At 46.9% G+C, this 19309-nt stretch overlaps 1 protein-coding gene and 1 pseudogene across 2 annotated transcripts in view; both read right to left on the bottom strand.

Annotated features, from left to right (window-relative positions):
* Nucleotides 1-577: 577 nt before the first annotated feature.
* LOC131504076 (large ribosomal subunit protein uL23-like) lies at nt 578-3609 on the bottom strand (annotated as a pseudogene).
* Nucleotides 3610-3742: 133 nt separating this feature from the next.
* Nucleotides 3743-19309, bottom strand: part of NOTCH2 (notch receptor 2) — a 170894-nt gene continuing 155327 nt past the window's right edge. For both annotated transcript variants that reach the window (XM_058716027.1, XM_058716028.1), the window contains exons 24-34: nt 18983-19095; nt 17569-18074; nt 15863-16210; nt 14993-15135; nt 14583-14793; nt 14056-14152; nt 12275-12443; nt 11357-11658; nt 10434-10581; nt 9696-9793; nt 3743-8337 (exon numbers count right to left, since the gene is read on the bottom strand). In XM_058716027.1, coding sequence (XP_058572010.1) covers nt 6949-8337; nt 9696-9793; nt 10434-10581; nt 11357-11658; nt 12275-12443; nt 14056-14152; nt 14583-14793; nt 14993-15135; nt 15863-16210; nt 17569-18074; nt 18983-19095 — 3524 coding nt within the window. In that variant the 3' untranslated portion in view covers nt 3743-6948. The remainder of the gene's footprint in view (nt 8338-9695; nt 9794-10433; nt 10582-11356; nt 11659-12274; nt 12444-14055; nt 14153-14582; nt 14794-14992; nt 15136-15862; nt 16211-17568; nt 18075-18982; nt 19096-19309) is intronic.

The following is a 19309-nucleotide window of genomic DNA, read 5'->3' as shown; positions in this document are numbered from 1 at the left end:
GGCTTGCTCGCTCTCTCTCTCTCTCTCTGCCCCCACCCCACTGTGCACTCTTGAAAGAGGGAGAGGGAGGAAGGAGGGAAGGAAGGAAGGAGGGAAGAAAGGAAGGAAAGAAGGAAGGAGGGAAGAAAGGAGGGAAGAAGGGAAAGAAGGAAGGAGGGAAAGAAGGAAGGAAGGAGGAAGAAGAAGGAAGGAGAAAAAAGGAAGGAAGGAAGGGAGCGAGGGAGGGAGGGAGGGAGGAAGGAGGGAAGGAAAGGAGAGAGGGAGGGAGGTAAGGAAGGGAGGGAGGAAACGAAGGAAGGGATGAAGGAAGGGAGGGAAGGAGGAAATGAAGGAAGGAAGGAAGGGAGGAAGGAGGAAAGGAAGGGAGGGGGGAAAGGAAAGAAGGAAGGAAGGGAGGGAGGGAGGAAAGGAAGGAAGGGATGAAGGAAAGGAGGGAAGGGGGAAATGAAGGAAGGGAGGGAGGAAGGAAGGGAGGGAGGAAGGAAAGGAAGGGAGGGAGGGAAGGAGGAAAGGAAAGAAGGAAGCAAGGGAGGGAGGGAGGGAGGAAAGGAAGGAAGGGAGGAAGGAAGGGAGGGAAGGAGGGAGGGAGGGAGGAAGGAAGGAAGGGAGGAAGGGAGGGAGGGAAGAAGGAAGGGAGGAAGGAAGGAGGGAAGGAAGGGAGGAAGGAAGTCTGGGCAGAAATGGGGTGGGGAATGAGGTCAGAGTACTCATTCCCTGGCGTCCTTGTTGTCAAGGAGCTTTGGGGCTCATTGACTCCCTAACTGAAGCATAGCTCTTCTTGAGGTAACTTGCTCTACACTCTTTCCAGGTTCTGGTAGCCTCCTCTGGTCTCATCCCTTTGTATCCAGCAGTCATAGCTCTGCTGGGACTAGCCAGTGCTTTCTGCACCGCTCCTTAGAGTTCCCCTACACCTCACACATGCACACTTCCTCAGTAGTCCTTTTGTAAATAAGCCCCTCTTGAGTTATCCTCATTTGAGTTTGCTCCTACTTGGCAGGCAGATTTGACTGCTGTCATTGTTCTCGACGTGTTTTGCTAAGCCTAAGGCAAAGAAAGAAAAGTTGTATTTTCTCTGTTTCACACACATTCACATGCCTACACTTCCTCACCTACTCACATACTTCACATACACCCTCTCCCTCTTCAGGGCTTTTGCAAGCACCTGATTCACATTTCATGTTTATTTTTATTTATGATTTTTTATTTTTTTATGGTGAAAACTTTTATATTTAGATTTAGCCAGCTGGACTCAGTTTAGATGATCCCAATTTTGTTGGCAACATCCAAAGCATCATAGTCGGGAGCCAATCAAACATATGCTTTCTTTCCTCCATCGGGCCTGATCAGAGTGTTGACCTTGGCCATGTCAATGTCATAGAGCTTCTTCACAGCCTGTTTGATCTGGTGCTTATTGGCCTTGGCATCCACAATGAACCCAAGTGTGTTGTTGTCTTCTGTTCTCTTCATGGCTGACTCTGCAGTCAGGGGGAACTTGATGATGGCATAGTGGTCAAGCTTGTTTCTCTGAGAGGCACTCTTTTGAGGATATTTGGGCTGCCTTCGGAGATGCAGTACCTTGGGCCGTCGGAATGTAGGTGACGTGCAGATCTTTTTTTTTTATGACTATGGACGCCTTTCAGCACTACTTTCTTGGCCTTCAAAGCTCTGGCTTTGGCTTTGGGAGGGGCAGGGGCTTCCTTTTTCACCTTCGGCGCCATCTTCGTGAAAGGGGTCATTTCATTTTTAAAATACGGTCAGGCAGATGAGGAAATCGAGCCCTGCTGGCCCAGGGCAGTGCGTATTGGGAGAGCTTGCAGAAGCAGAGGCAGTAAAGGAGCTCAGTTCTCCCATTGCCCATCACATCCTGGACTGTGTGCAGGCATTAAGGATGGTTGTTGTATTCATCATGCTCTGAAAGGGGAACTCAGCCCCCTCTCCTTGGGCTATGAGGCTTCTTAGCTGTGGGACTGAGGGAAGCCCCAGTCTCACCCCTGGCCTGACTGTGGCCTGGTGTCCAAGTCTACTGTCCCAGCTGTGTGATGTGGCAGGCCTTGGCCTCCAGCCCTGCCCTCCCTCTTTGGAGATCATAGTTGGGAGAGCCCCGGATCCCCCCGCCACAATCAAGGGTGAGGTTTTTAGGCTTGCGATTGCAGTGGTAGGATGTGGAGAGCAAGCTAGTGGCCTGCAGCTCAGATCCAGAAAGCAGGTTTCCAGCAAGTTAGCTCCTAGTCTGAAGAGGCCAGTCCAGCTCTGAGATGCCAGCCTGCAGAGGACCAGACTTAGGCAAATCATTCCTTAGCTCTCAAATTCATTTTCCTGTTATGCCATTACAAAGCCTAACATGAAGACTCAAATGTGTTTTATATGAAATTAGAAAGCCGTCAGGCTAACCAATATGTGCTGTCAGTTGTGTTAAAATATATTTGTGCAGATTTTGAATAAAACTCCTTCATCTATTCAATTGAAGCATATCCTAAGATTTCCAGTCATTTAAGCAAGTATTTCTACCATTTAGAATTATATATGTATGATTCAAAGTTTCTGCAAAGCAGGGGTGCCTGGGTGGCTGTCCGTTAAGCATCTGACTTCAGCTCAGGTCATGATCTCGCGGTTCATGAGGTTGGGCCTTGCCTTGGGCTCTGTGCTGACAGGTCAGAGCCTGGAGACTGCTTTGGATTCTGTGTCTCCCTCTCCCTCTCTCTCTCAAAAAGAAATAAACTAAAAAAAAAAAAAGTTTCTGCAAAACTAACAGAATATGGAAATAAACTCAATGCTGAAGTTGACACAAGACTGGTCATGACATAAGCATCACCAATGTCAAATATTTGTGTTCAAACGTCTCCCTGATGGACTTTCACAAGTAAATGTATAAAGGAACTTGGTAACATATTTATAGGCAAAATACTACTTTAGAATTGTATAAAGTTCTGTGGGAGATGCAGGAGAGAAGCATCCAAGGAAGAGACTTCAAAAGGGAAGGGCTGGAGAAGGTGCAAGGCCTTAGGACATGTTTACACAGCTGAATGAGGCTGCGGCTGGTAAGGGACACCTAGAGCCATTAACGTAGTCCAGGGCTGGCTCCTCCTTCACACCTGACCCTTCCTAGTGTTACAGAAACCAATTAACTCGAAATTCAACCTTGAAAAGCTAAACCATTAGATTGATTAACACACTTCCTCAGCTGACTTTATGCACATAGTCTTTAGCAATTATCCTAATAAAAAGAAGCTTCATTCTGGAGTCAGGGCCTCATTCCGACTCAAGTATGAGGACCTTCACTTAACTGCATTTTGTTTGTGGACTCATCTTTTGCGACTCCGGCCATACTCCCTGCAACAAAGTTCTATACAAATTTAATTTGGAGAATAATATTGAAAACTCATGGTTTAGGTAACAGCACTATCAATATTATCAGTTACATCCCACTTTTCAATTCTGGCCTTAGCAAACACTCCCCATTCCCACTGGAAGGTACCTTGTCCTCAGTGTCTGTTTGCCACTAACTAGTGCACAGAAAAGTGATTGTCTTGTGGTGCTTCCTATTTGACAGAAGTTTTTCCTCAAAAGCATTTATTTGCAATCTGCTTGGGAGAATGAAAAAAAGAAGCCTAGTGCTTGGCTTTGTGGGATTCAGAATGAAGAGAAAATTATTTCATTCTCAGCCTATCATGACATCACAAAGGAGGTCACTGCAAGACCAGGGACGCTGGAATGGAAAATAAAAACTGCAATGTCACAGAGCTTGACATGTAATCTTTTTTTATTTTGTGATAAAAATGCTTTCATATAAATTTCATCTTAACTACTTTAGAATGAAAATTTGAAAAGTAAAAACAGTTTGCATTTTCCTTACCATGTATAGTTAGGAATATGCAGTCATTTTTCTGGTTACTGGGTTTCTCATACAAACATATAGTATCACTTTCAAGAGAAATGTACACAAGGAAGGAGCCATAGTACCAGTTACAAGTGGGAGCGTCAGGTCATATAGTTGTGTTCTCTCAAATAGTCATCATACATTCAATGTGTTGGTTAAAATCCAAACTGCCTGCCCACAAAATATTATACCTTTGGTTCTTTTCTGTGCCAGAACTGTGTACCAGCGAACATAATAAGATGGCATAGCAGGCTTGAGCATCATGGCTGACTGCTTACATCAAAGTCTTTAACTCTCTTTTACACGTTTCTCTCCCTCACCATCATGTAAGTCAGAAAATGATGCTTAACACAAAACAGAAGAAACAAACAGAAGAATCTATCCCCAAAGGCAGACAGAAGAGGAGTCAAAAGAAAAATTTATAAAAATAAAAACAAACCAGAATTGGGGAGAGGGTGACCTATACATGGCATAAAAGACGTGTCCTATAAAACTTAGTCTCTAATTCAGAACCCAAATAAGAAAGTGATTCTCCATCTCACCTTCACTTTTATTAGGTACTATACAACTGAAGGGTTCTTAAAATCTAAGGGATTGATAAATGCTTGAAAGGCAGTGTTTTCCTCCTCATCACTGAAGCCTGTAGTCTGTAATGGCAGCTTTCACATTCCCTTTCCCAAAACCCAAAGGATCCCAAGAAGGAAAAAGAAGCAAGTTAGGCCTAAATTGTGGTTGGGGAAGGAGGAGGCAATAGAGGATCCAAGCTGTTGGGTCAGAGGCTGATACTTTCAGGAAGTGGGGATGAAACAGGATGACAGGGGCAGATGTGGTGAGGTCCACAGTGGCCCACACAGGTTCTCCCCATCTGTGAATTAACAAATGGGCCCAAGGACAGAGAGTCACTGTTCAGAAGATAAAACGTTACCTGCTATGAAAGGGCTGGTAAGAGTTGCCACGTGAGAGAATACAGTTTGCTGGGGCAGTACTAATTATTTCTGTTGATGAGCTTGGGCAGGACTAAAAAAAAAAATTTGTAGACTGCCATGCTAACAGACACTCAGGGGTTCCATACGGGGCCACAAACAGATAGATCACGTTAAGTGGAATGCTCTGATGGGTACTCCTAGCCAAGGCAGGAATGAAGACTACCATTCAAACAGAGTAGGCAATTCACTGGTTATTATCTACAAAATGCCCCAGCAGAACTAATTTCCCAGGTGTCATGACATCACAGCACCGGGCAGAGATGACAGTGTGGCCACAGGATCCACTATTGGATGACTCAGGGACAAGAGGAAGAAAACGATATTCCTCCTATTTCTAGTGTTGACTAGAATGCTTCTGCCCTTGACAGAGTGTCACAGAAGGTGCCAAGACCACAAATACAGAGAGCTGACTCAAGTAAAATAGAACCATAATCTGAGCATGAGAATGACAAAGACAGTCTTTAATTGTCCATCATTATCTACAAGGCAACTCTGGGAAAGGAAAATGTCCCCAGTAAGTTTCTATGTTAGTTGCCTGAAAGGGAACGCCACAACTGCCTCAAAACAAAAGGAATGGTAGCAAAAAATAGCAAAGGCTGCCTCATAGTTCCAACCTTTGTAAAGGGCTGGCTTGGATCCCAGAAAACTAGGTTAGCTTTCTATTTCCTGCACTTGAACACAGAAAAATCCATGCGTCCGGTGAGAACCTACTTGGGTGCACCGATAACTCAGACTGCACGCACAGTGAAGGGCTGGTGAGCAGGCCTGCGGTCAGAAACAGCCTCAGGAAGCAGAGACTGCAATCCCTCCGCAAAAGGAACCCGGCTGGCACGGGGTCCCTCGAGCCAAACAGAGTTCAGCTCTGAGTGGCGAGGAAGCATCGTTTGAGACATTTTCTTCTATGGAAGGAAAGTCTCAACAACTAAGGCTAGCTTTCCCTGCTGGATGAGTGAGTGAAGTAGGCCAGGGGTTCTGAGATCTGGGAACAAATGTGTTTTGCACAGGCCGTCAATGGAATGCTGGGAGAGAAGGAAAGGGACTTGTTAGTGGATAACCACTTCTCACATGAGTTAGCTTATCTCTTGGTCATTCCAACATTCCACATCTTTGTCTGTTTCTTGTTTGTTTGTTTGTTTATTTGTTTCAAGGGGCTCATAGTACCTGCACTGCCAATGATGAAACTTCCCACTGACTAGGCCCACAAATGGGAAAACAACCAATTCTGATCCTTCTTCCTGGTAAGGTTTACGTAAAGCCCTGCATGCAGGCAAGAGAACTAAGGTGCAGTCTCTTGAAAAGGACTTCTGTCTCCAAAATGGGTTCAAAGAAAAATGTCTTGCTCCCCTTCCTCTTCTAGGAATGACATTATGTAGGAGACTGCAATGAATCCATTTTCTAAAGAAACATACTTGAAAGGTGTATGCTGAGAACCATGACTGAAGCAAACCCTGTGATATTCCTGGGGACACTGGGAGAAGAGGGGAAAGGAGGCTGAAATTACTTTTCAGAGCAGGAATGATTAAAAGCACGTTGCCCTATACCATGCTGGGGGTGTGGGGGGAGTACAACCACAGAGAGGTGCAAAAATTAAAGCACCAAATGAAGTCAGAAGAATTTCCAAGTAAGAGAAGATGAGATAAGTCAACTTGGACAGAATTCCAAGGTACAATTCCCAACAGGACTGTACGTAAAATCTTCTCATGGATATGGCAGAAGCCCCCAGGGCTTAAAATGCAGTCCAGGCTGCAAGAATGTCTGGGCTACAACAGGCATCCATTCTTTTCTCCAAAGAGAAAAGAGTAAACGTGGCCCCAAGTCTTGTATTCATCTTGAGTTTCCACAAACTTGGCTTGATGGGTAAGAGACTGAAAGGAACCATGTTCCTCACACCCCAAATCCTGCAGATACCCAGTGAAGCTGACAAAATTGCTTCTTGCATTATCTAAAAGATAAAAGCATCTTCTTCCTCCTGCTTCCAGAAGCTGATTCCAGAGATTTCTTCATTTCTCTCCCGGATGACCTTCATTTGTTCCTCAGCAGCATTTACAATAGGCAGTTCTGTCCCTACACTGGAGGCAGACTCTTTCATGCATACACCTGCATGTTGCTGCGTGGTGGCTCAGACATGTGTGTTCCAGGTCCCCGTTGACCTCCTCCAGCACCCCCAGGGGTAGGGCTGGTGGTCACATCTGACCAGTCAGAAGCAGAGTGGGGTGATGAACTTGACCACTGGTCAGGAGACTCTGGGGATGGTGTCAGGTAGGGATGCTCACCCTGGAGGTGACCACTGTGACTGGGTGTTCGCTCAGCAGCATTTGAGGAAGCATAACTATGCTGTGAAGGTGGTGTGGGATACTTGCCCACAGAGGCTGGGAAAGGATGATAGGCTGGGAGAATGGTCTGAGCAACCTGCCCATCCTGCTGGGGCATCATGGCAGTGGGAAAAGCCATATTAGGCAAACGAGCCATTTCTGGAATCTGGTACATGGTGGGCACAGGGCCTGTAACAGGTGGGGGGCAGTTGGACTGAGGCTGGGGAGTCCCTGCTGGTTGGGAAATACTGCCTTTGGGGATTAGCTGGAAAGTCACAATGGGGGGCAAGGGCTCCCGAGGGGTAGTTATATGCTTCCCTTCAGGTGGTCTGCTCTGGGGAGCTATGCCAGGGTGCGTGCCCTCAGCTGGAGCCAGAACCATACTAAACATCTCATTGTACTGGGTCTCATTCATCTCCATGCGGTTCATCCAATCTGCTGGAACAGTGACTGGATGGAGCCTACCCAAGCTCCCCGTACTGCTACTGCCTGGGGGAACAATGTGGTGGTGGGATAGCAGCTGGCTCACTGAGGGAAGCACAGGGTTGGCCCCGTGAGCCAAAGGCTGCATTTCATGCAGGTTAGAGAAAGACAGTGCATGCTGTGCATGGACTGGGGCAGGGGGTGCAGCAGTGGCCAACATAGGGTTGGGTGAGGCCTGTAAGATTCCAGGGGATGTAATCATTGGAGAGGATGTGGTGTCAGAAACATATGTGTGAGGAGACTCTAAGGAATCAACTGGGGATAAAGTCACTGAACTCTCAGACAGCTGACCCTTGTCACTCAGAGACTTCTTCCTCCTACTACCCTTGGCCTCCTTGGCCTCCTTGGCAAGGTTAGGGAGGCTAGTGGGCATGGCACTCTTGGTATTGGGCCGTCTAGGCTTCTTGCCCATTGGGGTGTGCTTTAGGCTGAGGAAAGATCTGTTGGGCCCACAGATGACAGGTGAGAGGGCAGAAGTCAGCACAGTGCCTGGAGGGCTCGGTGTCACATTGTACTCGTCTAGGAGGCGCACGATGTCATGGTGCATGCGGTCCCGAGCCACATCCCGGGGAAGACGATCCATGTGGTCTGTGATATCCCGATTGGCAAAATGGTCTAACAGGATCTTGGCTGCTTCATAGCTTCCCTCCCGGGCAGCAAGAAACAGAGGTGTCTCTTCCTACAGAAAAGACCCACATAGCACATGAAAATTAGTAACACCCTTGATCATATGTCAGTGTTTCTCAAACTTTTTGTTATTATCAATCCCTTAGACATTATTTCCCTAACTGCCTCCCCATATGAAATTTTACTAGCACAGATAAAATGTCTATCTACCTAGGTACTGAATGTATATCTGTAGCTTAAAAAAAAATTTTTTTTATGGGGCGCCTGAGTGGGTCAGTCAGTTAAGTGTCTGACTTCACCTCAGGTCATGATCTCACGGTTTGTGAGTTTGGGCCCTGCGTCGGGCTCTGTGCTGACAGCTCAGAGCCTGGAGCCTGCTTAGGATTCTGTGTCTTCCTCTCTCTATCCCTCCCCGACTAGTGCTCTGTCTCTCTGTCTCTCAAAAATAAATAAATGTAAAAGAGAAAATTTAAAAAAATATAAATAAATAAAAATTTATTTATTTATTTTGAAAGATTGGGTGGGGGGGAGGGCAGAGAGAGAGGGAGACAGAGAATCCCAAGCAGGCTGTGTGCTGTCAGCATGGAGCTCAACGTAGTGCTCAAACTCATGAACGGTGAGTTCATGACCTGAGCTGAAACCAAGAGTTGGACGCTTACCTGATCGAACCACCCAGGTGCCCCATATATCTGTAGTTTTATACATAAAAAGAGTAAGATCATTCTACCCTTCCTCAACAGTCAATTTTGCCCCATTGAGGGTGATGTCTCCTTAGTTGGGAATGTGTGAAATAAAGCATTCTCCTGAGCCAGAGATTTGCTTAAAAGAGCACTGAGCTTATCAAAATAGGGTTCTAAGAGGAAAAGGACTTCTTAGAAATAAAAGAAGTAGGAGGGCAAGAACCTAAAGCAGAAAAATAAGGGGAAGCAGAAGCAATAGGAAACAAAACATGTTTAAGAAAGAATTAAAATTAGAGAAAAGAGGAAATACACAAGAGAAGAGAAGTATGACCCAAAACCCAGAGGAAGAAAAGCAACCAGGAAAATACCATGGTGTCCAAGAACAGAAAACAAGAGCCACAACAAAGAAAATGAACAAGAACAAGAGAAAAGCAAGTGAGCATGAAGAGAACAGAGAACAGGAGAAAGGACGATGTCAAAGAGAAAGGCAGAAAAGGCTACACTGAAGTTATTTACAGGACAGCCTGATCCAGACTGAGTACTGCGTAGGCAGAGGACTCGCCTCCTGACACATCCCTGCATAACCCAATACCTTCCCCTCAAACTCTTTGGATCCAGCTGTTGTCCACGCTGCCTCCCTCTTTGTCTATACTCATCACAAGAGGAGCTATAGGAGAAAAGGGAAGGCTTCGTAATCTGAGGCACTGCTAGGTGTCTGCCCAGACTGTACCTTGTTGTCTTGCATGTCTCGGTTGGCCCCGTTTTTCAACAGCAAAAGGGTTGCCTCCACGTTATTGACAGCAGCTGCCCAGTGAAGAGCGGATTTTCCTGCAGGGAGAAACATTTTTATAAGCAGACAGAGTAGAGGAACATGTCCTCTTCCCAGTATAAGGAAGCATCATGACTTATATAAGGAAACCTTGAACTTCCCAGAGAGAAGCAAGCCAGTTGTCAGTGACAGCCTGTGGAAAAAAACCAAAGTATTATCTTCCTTTTCCTGTTCTAGAAATACTTTAATACAGGCTGCCTAGCATTAGAAAGACATGTAGGTAAAAAGATCATTTGTCTAGGGTACCCACGTCTTCCACATGGTAGAATCCCATACTGAGGACAATAATCTATCTACTTATCACACCAGAATGTCTATTTAAGATGTTGCTCATAATCCCTCCCTAGTGAGGACAAGCTCACTAGTCCTCATATCCAGAGTGGAACCTACAGAGGCAAGCCTTTCATAGACTGGCTTTGGGTTCCAAAAACCCTCACTAAAAATCCCTTCCTATCTTCGCCTATGGACTTCCCACTGGCTTAGTCCTCTGGACTTAAAATGTTGAAAGAAGAATAAATGAATGATAGAATCTTCATTGGATTCAAATCTGAGATGGTTCTTTAAAGATCACATAATGATTTTCCCCCTTAGAGGCATGCTTTGCAGGCGAGAATCTGGCTCCCTGCCTCTCGGCCCTACCATGGTCGTCTACTGCATTCACATCTGCTTGGCAGTTGATCAGTTCTGCCACCATTCCCTCCACAGCCAGGCGGGCGGCCAGGATCAGTGGTGTAGTGCCATCGTTCATCCTGGCGTCCAGATCAGTTACTCGGTTGCGGATCAGAATCTACAAGATGAGAAAGTACAGAAAAGATAGTCAACTAGATAAAAGAAAATAATGAAGTTAAAAGAAGAAACAAGAGCATCAGAGCTGAGGCAACGCTGTAAGTTCCTGGGGGGCAGGGAATGCTTGTTGTCTTTGTGTCCATGATTCTATCATCCTCAATCAATAAATGCTGAATGAATGCATGAATGAATGAAGGAACAAAGGGTGCTAGGGGACGCCATCTCATGGAGAGTGAGGTCTTCTGCTTTCTAAAGAAAGGAGTAAGTGGGAAAATATCATAACCTCAGTTATGGTGTATAGAGTTTAAGATTAATCAGAATGCTTCCAGTTTCCTCACAAGGGTAAAATAAAAGGAATACACAGTGAATTCATGTCAAAGAAACCACCATGGAACAGCTGGGAGCCCATATGGCCAGATAAATCTACAGGGAGAAGCTGATACTAGTCAAAAACTTCGTAACAGTTATCACTGCCATCTGATCTATTCATCTGGGAGGCATTTTGGCACATCAAAATGAACAGTGATGAAGAATCAGGAAACTGGTGGGATCTGCTGTAAGCTCTATCGCTATCTGGCTGTTCTGGTTAGGTCAGTTTTCTGCTGCTCTTTTCCTGCTTTCGCATCCGACAAGCAGGACTCCACCATCCTGGATCCACCAGATCCACCATCCGCTCTATTTTCTCAGAGAATTACTGAATGAGCATAACTGGGTATTAAGTGCCTTAGCAAAGAGAAACCATTATAGATTTATAGGGAATCAGCTCTGTTCTTTACCTGGAAGACCCCCTGGGCATCAGCTGCCACTGCAGCATGGAGAGGGCAGCGGCCCATGTTGTCCTGGGCGTTGGCGTCTGCACCTGCATCCAGGAGACGCTTGGCAGCATCAGCCCTTGAGTAGCGCGCTGCAAGGTGCAGAGCCATCTCACCAGTCCGGTCTGTCTGGGCCTGCAGGCTGGCACCCTGGTAGACCAAGTCTGTGATGATGTTGGCAGAAGAGTCCTCTCCATCTTCATCTTCATCACTCATATCTGAGCTGCCTCCTCGGAGGGAAGCCAGCATCAGTGGGGTGCACCCATCTATAAGAACGGAATTTTCCAAAAAATATTTAAGGAGAAGGACATTAATGTTCAATGAACCCAATGGCTGGAAGCGTTCTGTTTGAATAAAGTTATTCTTATGGGGAAAAAACCCTCTGAGCTTCTTGTGGTAATGGGCAATTCGTTTTACATTTGCCACCTGTTTTTCCTCTGATAATGCCCTTTATGGGAAAATAAGAGTGTTTTTAAGCTAGGGCTCTTCTCTAAGTTAAACAAGCCTTCCTGTTTGAGTTCCTAAGTGCTATGTTATTTTAAATTGGGCAACATTTAAAAATATCCAGTATTAACAATAATATGCACTAAGGTATCAATTAAAGTAATTTTCTATCCTTCTGCTTTGGGATATTATTTCTCTATCCCACTAAACTCTTTCCCATGTAATCAGCCTATCTATTCCCAAGCATGCTGTAGGTGAGGCAATATAAAATCCTTCCCTCTTCTTACAGAAGTTTACATGTTCTTCATGTCTGTATTCCCTAAGTGTTCATTTCCTCATGCTAATTTAGTCTGTGCAACTGGCAGGGGGCAGATCACGGAGGCACATCACAGAGCCAAGGGCAGGCAGGGCAGGTTTGGAAAGCGGGTGTGTGCTGACCTGGGCCACGGACATTCACGTCCAACACATCCACCTCCTGCTCCGCCTGTGGAGGAGTGAGTGCCAGCGATGGCGTCCTGCGGATATCTGCAGCCTCAAGGTGCTGCTGTGTCCATGGACGTCGATCAATGGCATCATCTTCTTCTGAGAGCAAAGCCTCATCTTCAGCCTGACAAGAAAACAACGCTCTGTGTTGACCTGGCCCACCATTAGGAGCTGCGGACAAGGAGGCAGTTGTAGTTTCCTCCTATTCTACCTGCCAGGGTGTCATCCACACTGCCTTCCTGCTGCTGCCGGATGTGATTCCTGTCACCCTCTCCTGTGCCATCTGTACCACTCTCCCGACCTCCCCATTCCAAACTCCAGGCTTCAGCCTTGATATACCATCTATTTCATCTACCAAATACGCTATCTAGATACAGATCCCCAAAACACCATTTCCTTGCTTCTGGACTTCTGCCTGGATTGTCCCCTGTGCCTGCCGTATCTTTTCCCAATTCTTTGTCTGACTAACTCCTACCTACCCTTCAAATACAATGGGACTTTAATTCCTCCTGTGGGTTCGAAAATACCCTCTGCTTACCTCTACTTAACTGACTCTGTGTTAAGTGCTCACAAGGCACTATGTAACAGTCTCTACCACGAGAAGGTAAGGTTCATGAGAACAGGAAACAAGCCTTGTTCAATACCACCTCCCTGTACTTAATACAATGCCCAGCACATAGCAAACACCCAAGAAAATATTTGCTGGGCAATAACTATTACTATAATTTAAAAGGCAGCTACCTTTTATTGAATATTTACTACATGATAGAAAATGGGTAAGATGCTTCACACATACATATTTAATCTTTGAAACAACTCCCTATTTTACAGATAAGGATAATGAGGTACAAAGAGGTTAAGTTTTCCAGCTACTAAGTAGCAGAGTTTTGGACTTGAATCCAGTTCTGATTGTAACTAAGCAATGTTCTAAACCATCATGCTGTACTGCATGCATGTCTATATTCCTCAAGCATTCATCCCCTCAAGCTGCTTTAGAATACTCATGGATATATGCATATCCCAGCCATGTATAGCTATGGATGGACTGTCTCCCTTTTCACATCAGCTTCAGCCCAATCTACCTCTTACTTTATGGTTCTAGTTTCCTGCGCTCAAGATGCAGAACCTCCAAACTCAATGGTCATTGGCTTTCTTCCTTCCTGAAGGGGGAGTATCCAGAGAAGATAAGGGGGAGAGCTAGTCATAAAGGAAACTGCTATTTACACACATCATTCCTTATTCAGCTACCATCAGCATGATTCTTAAGGAAGGAATCATGTTTGTTTTATTATTTTTAATAAAGAGTTATTTTTTTAGATTTATTTTTTTATTTAGAGAGAGAGAGAGAGAGAGAGCGTGCAAATGGGGCAAGGGCAGGGAGAAAGTGAGAGAGAGACTCCCAAGCAGACTCCACACCGCCAGCATAGAGTCCGATGTGGGGCTCAAACTCCATGAGATCATGACCTGAGCTGAAATCAAGAGTCAGATGCTTAACTGACTGAGCCACCCGAGCGCCTCTAAAGAGTTCTTACTGAAACACATATGGAGGTAACCCAAGGCCATCAATGACCTAATGATTCTTGCCTTTCATGACAACCTGGGGTAGTCATTGCCTGGGCAGCACATAAAGACTATCACCCTTTTCACCCATTCAGGACACTCTAGATAGCAAAGGACAGAAATTTGATGTGACCAGATAGTGGCTGATAATAGTGGATCGACCATGGCCAGCTTACCTTGGCTTTCTTTGGCTGGGGCCCTTCATCATCAACCCAATGTTCACTTGTTCCAGAACCAATTAGGTTAGCCTCTGAGACTTGCACTGAGAGATTTCTGATAGGACAAGATTATGAAGGGGAAAAACAAGAGCAGAGTTATGTCATAAACTCATATAGTGGTTTTCAATACTTTTTCCATGGCTATCCTCAAAGACTTTCAGGAGCCTTGGCCCACAAAGGATGGGCAGTATTTTCCATCCCACTGCCCGAGTAAACATCTTTTCCTTTCCTTTGGATCAAGAGCTTACAACAAAAGGGTGCCTCAACATATAAGCCAAGCACCACTGCTTTAATATATACAGAATAGAAGCATCCAGACTCTGTTAGTTCATAGTCGCTCAGCAGGCACTCAGAATCATGGTTAGGTGTGAAAATGTGGTGTGGCCAGAGCTTGAAATTTAAAATCATAATGCAACAAGATTTCCTTTCTCCTCTATCCCTGCTATTACTACTGTGAATAGTGGCTTGTTGGCAAACTGTCTTACTTCAGCCCCACGGCATCCTGTCCCACTGGCTCACGGCGCTTGTGATTGCTGGAGTCTCGGCGAAGGGTGAAACCTTCAGGCAGCCAGAGGGAGCCATGCTTACGCTTTCGTTTCGCCATGATAACTCCCAGCAAGATAATAAACAGGATAATGACAACGGCAACAGCAAGTAGATAGAGAAGCTGAGTACCTTTTGGAGTCAGAGATTCACCTGGAAGTGCAGGGAGACAGGGAATGTGCTGAATAAACCTCTCAATCTTAGCATAAAATTCATTTAGAGGGCATTGACTGATTGACCTCACTGGCACTGAAAAACAGAGCTGCACACTGAAAAGTGTGCCCTTTTCTCACTGGCCCCAAGTGATGTCTCCCCTGCCCCAAACTCTTCCTTTAACACCAGTGCTACTCACTGACGACGGACACAAGAGGGTAGGACAAGGTCCCCTGGATGGCGTGAGAGGCCAGAAGAGCTGCTGCTGCATCCGTGTTCTTGAAACACTGGTCTGAATCTTGAACACATTGGCGGTTGTCAATTTCCAGAAACACCTTAGAGCTGTAGGATGCCAAGGGGAAATGGTGAGTAAAACAGGGTGCCAGTCAAGCAAGTGAAGTTAGAAAGGACTGCATGAGCCTTCCTTCCGCACATCAGCACTGGGCTCTCCTATCTCTGTGATGGGGCCATCAAAAGATCTCAGAAATTAGATCCTAAATACGAGTTCCCACCGGACTATGTCTCACCTTCCTTGGTCTGGCTGAGTTTGCGCCTTCTGACTTAGGCAACGCAAGTCAAAGGGAGGACACTGGGTAAAGCGGGTCCCTATTCTCCGTGGTCTCTGCATCTGCATCTGAGGTAGCTATACAGTTGAAACTTGTGGGATACAGCAACAAATAGTGGGGTGCAATGACAGAACAATTCAAGATTATTAGAGAGCCTTCTGTTATAAATGCATGGCCTTGAACAGAATGCAATGATTAACATAAAAAGAATGGTCAGTAGTAAAGGGATTTGAGGCAACCCTGGCAAAAGGTTACACATTCTGGCATTTGAGGAGGCTGTCCTGACATCCCGCCTTCTGCTTGCTCCAGCCCCCCTTTCAGGATACCAAGCCCAAGGAAAACCTTACCCTTAAACATACGTACTGGCATCACGGGTTTACTGTACTTGGTGGCTATTCTACTTGCCTGAGCTCTGCATTCTTATAAGTTCAGTTATGACTTCCTCTGTGTGTCAGAGTACTTAGCTTTATAAACTTTAAGAAGTTCAGAAACCAAAAACCTACCCAACCACCTCCTGTTCTTGGTCACCAGGAAGGGACCTGCGTATCATCCTCTGCTTCTTCATGGCAGCCGACTTCTCACCATAATAGGGGTAGACCATGAATGCCCCCTGGGAGTCCCGTTTAATCTGCAGGTTGGTACGGAGCAGGGTGCCCAGTGCCCGCAAAAAGCTGCGGGCATCCTGGAGAAGCTGCTCCGGGGGCATGAGCACCACTATAACCAGGGTCCCCTCCGCCAGGTTCTCCGGCCGGTCAGCAGCACAGTCCAACCCATCCCAGCCACACTCCTCACTGTTGCATCCCTGGTCACAGTGGTTGTCTTTGAAGTGGTCTGCACAGTATTTGTCATACCTAGGCAGGGGGAGGCAGAAGAGGAGGAGAACAAGGGAAGGGCTCAGAATAGACTGCAGTGCTATTTGGTTTTCTGCCTGGAACTACTGTGGCTTTTCCCACCTACCTTCTGTAGCCCAGACCGGGTCCCCTCATTGAGTCTCCCATCCTGACAGCACAGAGTACATATCCCATCTATGCCACTCAATGTGAGCACCCTCCAAAGGAGAAACAACACTGTGCTCGCTATGCTGCACGGGCTTACAGCCGCCCAGGCAGCTGGTAATCTTCATAAGTCAGCTTTGTAAGCAAAGCTGCATGCCTGAAACAAATTAACCAGGTGCATGCTTCCCCCCTTTTTTTTTTTAATCCGCTGTCCCTGCTGCGGTAAGAATGAGCTTTTGGAAATAAAAGGGGCCTCCAGGAACCGGGTACAGAGCCCTGAGCCATCAGGGCTCCACAGAGGACCCTGTCAATATGGCCCATTTCCTCCCCAAACAAGACTGAATCCTAGCTCTGGAAGGCAGGTGGGGAGAGGTGTGTCCCAGACAAGATACCAAATTTAAACCGTACAGCCTCTTTCAAATACTGGGAAAAGGAAACCGAGTCCCCAAACCTAAATGATACACAAACTATTTCATCCTCACTCTCCTCCCCACTCTCACCCCTTGATAGTGGTTATGCCATTGGTATCACCTGCCACACTGGCTCAACAAAGAGCTTGGGAGTCAGCAACAGCTGTATGTGCTCTGGCACGTTCTCTAACCTCCCAGGTCTCAGTTTCCTCACCTGTGAAAGACCTGTTAACAGTACCTACACTTCATTAAGGTTGTTGAGAGTTCACTGGGGTTAAATTAAATGGGATTGCTAAAAGTAAAGTTGCTATGTAAACTATAAAGCAACTTGTAACTGCCACAGAGATGACGAGGACGGTTAAGTGGCCTGGTCTAGCTTATGCTTCCTCATAAGTCTAGAAGGGGAAACTCTGTCTGAGGGAAAGGAATGGGGTGAACAGATAGAGGTACAGACCTTTCCATCCATCCTGCAGGCAGGTTATGTGAGAGGCTGCCTGAGAGTGGGGTAACACCACTTCCAAAAGTTATTTCCCCTAGGAGGTCGTGAGAGCAGCAGGTGAGAAGGCAGAGAGAGGCAGAGAGAGGGTGGCTGTGCATGAGCATTCCTGGACCTCTGTCAGCAAGGGAGAACACAGGGCAGCGTGCGACGGGGCAAGGCTGACACCCGGAAGAGGGCCTCGGGGCGCCAGTCTGAAAAGCAGAGGCAGCTTGGGCTGAAGCCCTGGAGTGGTTAGGAGCAAGAACGAGGAACCGAGGTGTGTTAGTGACAGTCTCCCTCAGCTTCTGGGGCCCCTGGACCCTTACTTGCACGTCTTGCTGTTCCCTTGGCATTCAAAGTTGTCAAAAAGGCACTCGGCTGTGTTACACAGCTCATCACACTGGTTGTTGATGTAATCCCAGCAGGGAAGTGGGGAAGAGCAGTTGGCCCAGGGGTTCTCCATGGTCAGGGAACAGTCACCCCCATCCCACTGGCAGGCATGGCTGTTGCATGCCTCATCGCAGACGCCGTCCCGAGCTTTGTCGGCACAATACTGGCTCAGACAGGTGGCAGGAGGGGTGCTGGTGGGGGCCGTGTAAAGCTCACAGTGGCTGCCCCAGAATGGTGGAGAACACTGGCAGAAGTAATAAGGAGGCTGGCGCTGAGGGTAGCAGCTACCCCCATGCTGGCAGGGGCTACTGGCACAGCCTGACTCGCAGTCCTGGGGGTTGGGGCAGAAGCAGCGGGGTCCTGAGGCCGTGTGCACACACTGCTCCCCTCTCCTGCACTTCACTTGTCCACAGCTGCTCTGGCATCTTGCCCCGGAGAATCCCTGTTGAGATTAGTGAACAGATGAGGACAGCAGGCCCGGTGTTCCCTCCCAATCCCTTCTCTGCCCCACCTCTAGAAAGATAAAGACTAGGCACACGGCTAAGATCCCTCCATGTAGCCTCTTGTACCGCGTCCTAGGAAGAGGCCTCTTCAAGAGGTCCCACGGGATGAGTGAAGACTTCTCTCACTTTAAGAGCTCACTTCTAGAAAATAAGTCAACTGGGCACGGTGGGGCACTGAGGTGGCACTGTACTTATAAGCACCTTCCTTAACGTCATTAGACCACTCATATAATGGCTTTATGGTGGAAGAAGTTACTTCAGGAGTCTGGGGAGTCTCACAGGCTATCCGTGCCATTTTGTTCCTATACTTCCTGTTCAGTGAGGCCAAGGGACAGCACAGGTTTCCTTTTGGTTTGTCCTCACACATAGTGATCTCTGTTTTAGGGAGGGTTTCAGCCTCTGGCAGTGGCAAGAGTTTGCACAGCAAACGGCTAAAAATAGGCTTCCTCCTAGTGTAATAGGCAGCTTGCTCCCAAATAGTCCCTGCTAAGGAGCAGCATTCCCAACCAACTCTGCCCCAATCTGGGGGCAAGACTACCCCCCAGCACAGGACCCAGAGGTCAGAGACACAAGTCTTGTTTTCATGGGAACGTTCTACCACTTCCTGTGGATTTCTCTAAGTGCTTCTGAAGACTGAGTCACAGATCAGGGAGTTCACTGTTTCCGGGAGTTTCTTAATAGCTTTTACACGGGAAACCCCAGCACTTTTTGGTGAAGGAGCTAAAATTAAGAAATCTCCCCACCAAGAAAGTTCCAGAAGGAGCTTGGAAAAACCAGGTTTAATCTCAGCTTTGTCCATACTGTGTGAAAGAGAGCAGGCCCCTTCGATAGGCAACGTGGCACTTACCGGGGGACAACGACAAATGAAACCATCGGGCATGTTGCTGGCCACAGCACAAGTCCCCCCATTCAGGCAAGGCATATGTGGACACACATCGACGAAAGTTTCACAGTGACGACCTCAAAGCAGAAAATGAAAAGGAGTTTTAAAAGGCAATATACTGAGCAGAGTGCTGCTGGGATGGGAGCTAGCCGAAGGGTGAGGGATGGGGCAAGAGGTGTGAGCTCAGTCCTAAGGCCAAAGGAACAGAAGATGAGGGAAACACTCCCTGGACCCCCATGCGACTGGCTCACCCCTGGCGCAAGCCAGTACCCCTTCTGTCTTGCCTGTACA

Source organism: Neofelis nebulosa, chromosome 2 (assembly GCF_028018385.1).
Source record: "Neofelis nebulosa isolate mNeoNeb1 chromosome 2, mNeoNeb1.pri, whole genome shotgun sequence".
Taxonomy (NCBI): Eukaryota; Metazoa; Chordata; class Mammalia; order Carnivora; family Felidae; genus Neofelis; species Neofelis nebulosa.
Note: the sequence above shows the minus strand (reverse complement) of the source record. Positions and strands in the feature narration are given on the sequence as shown.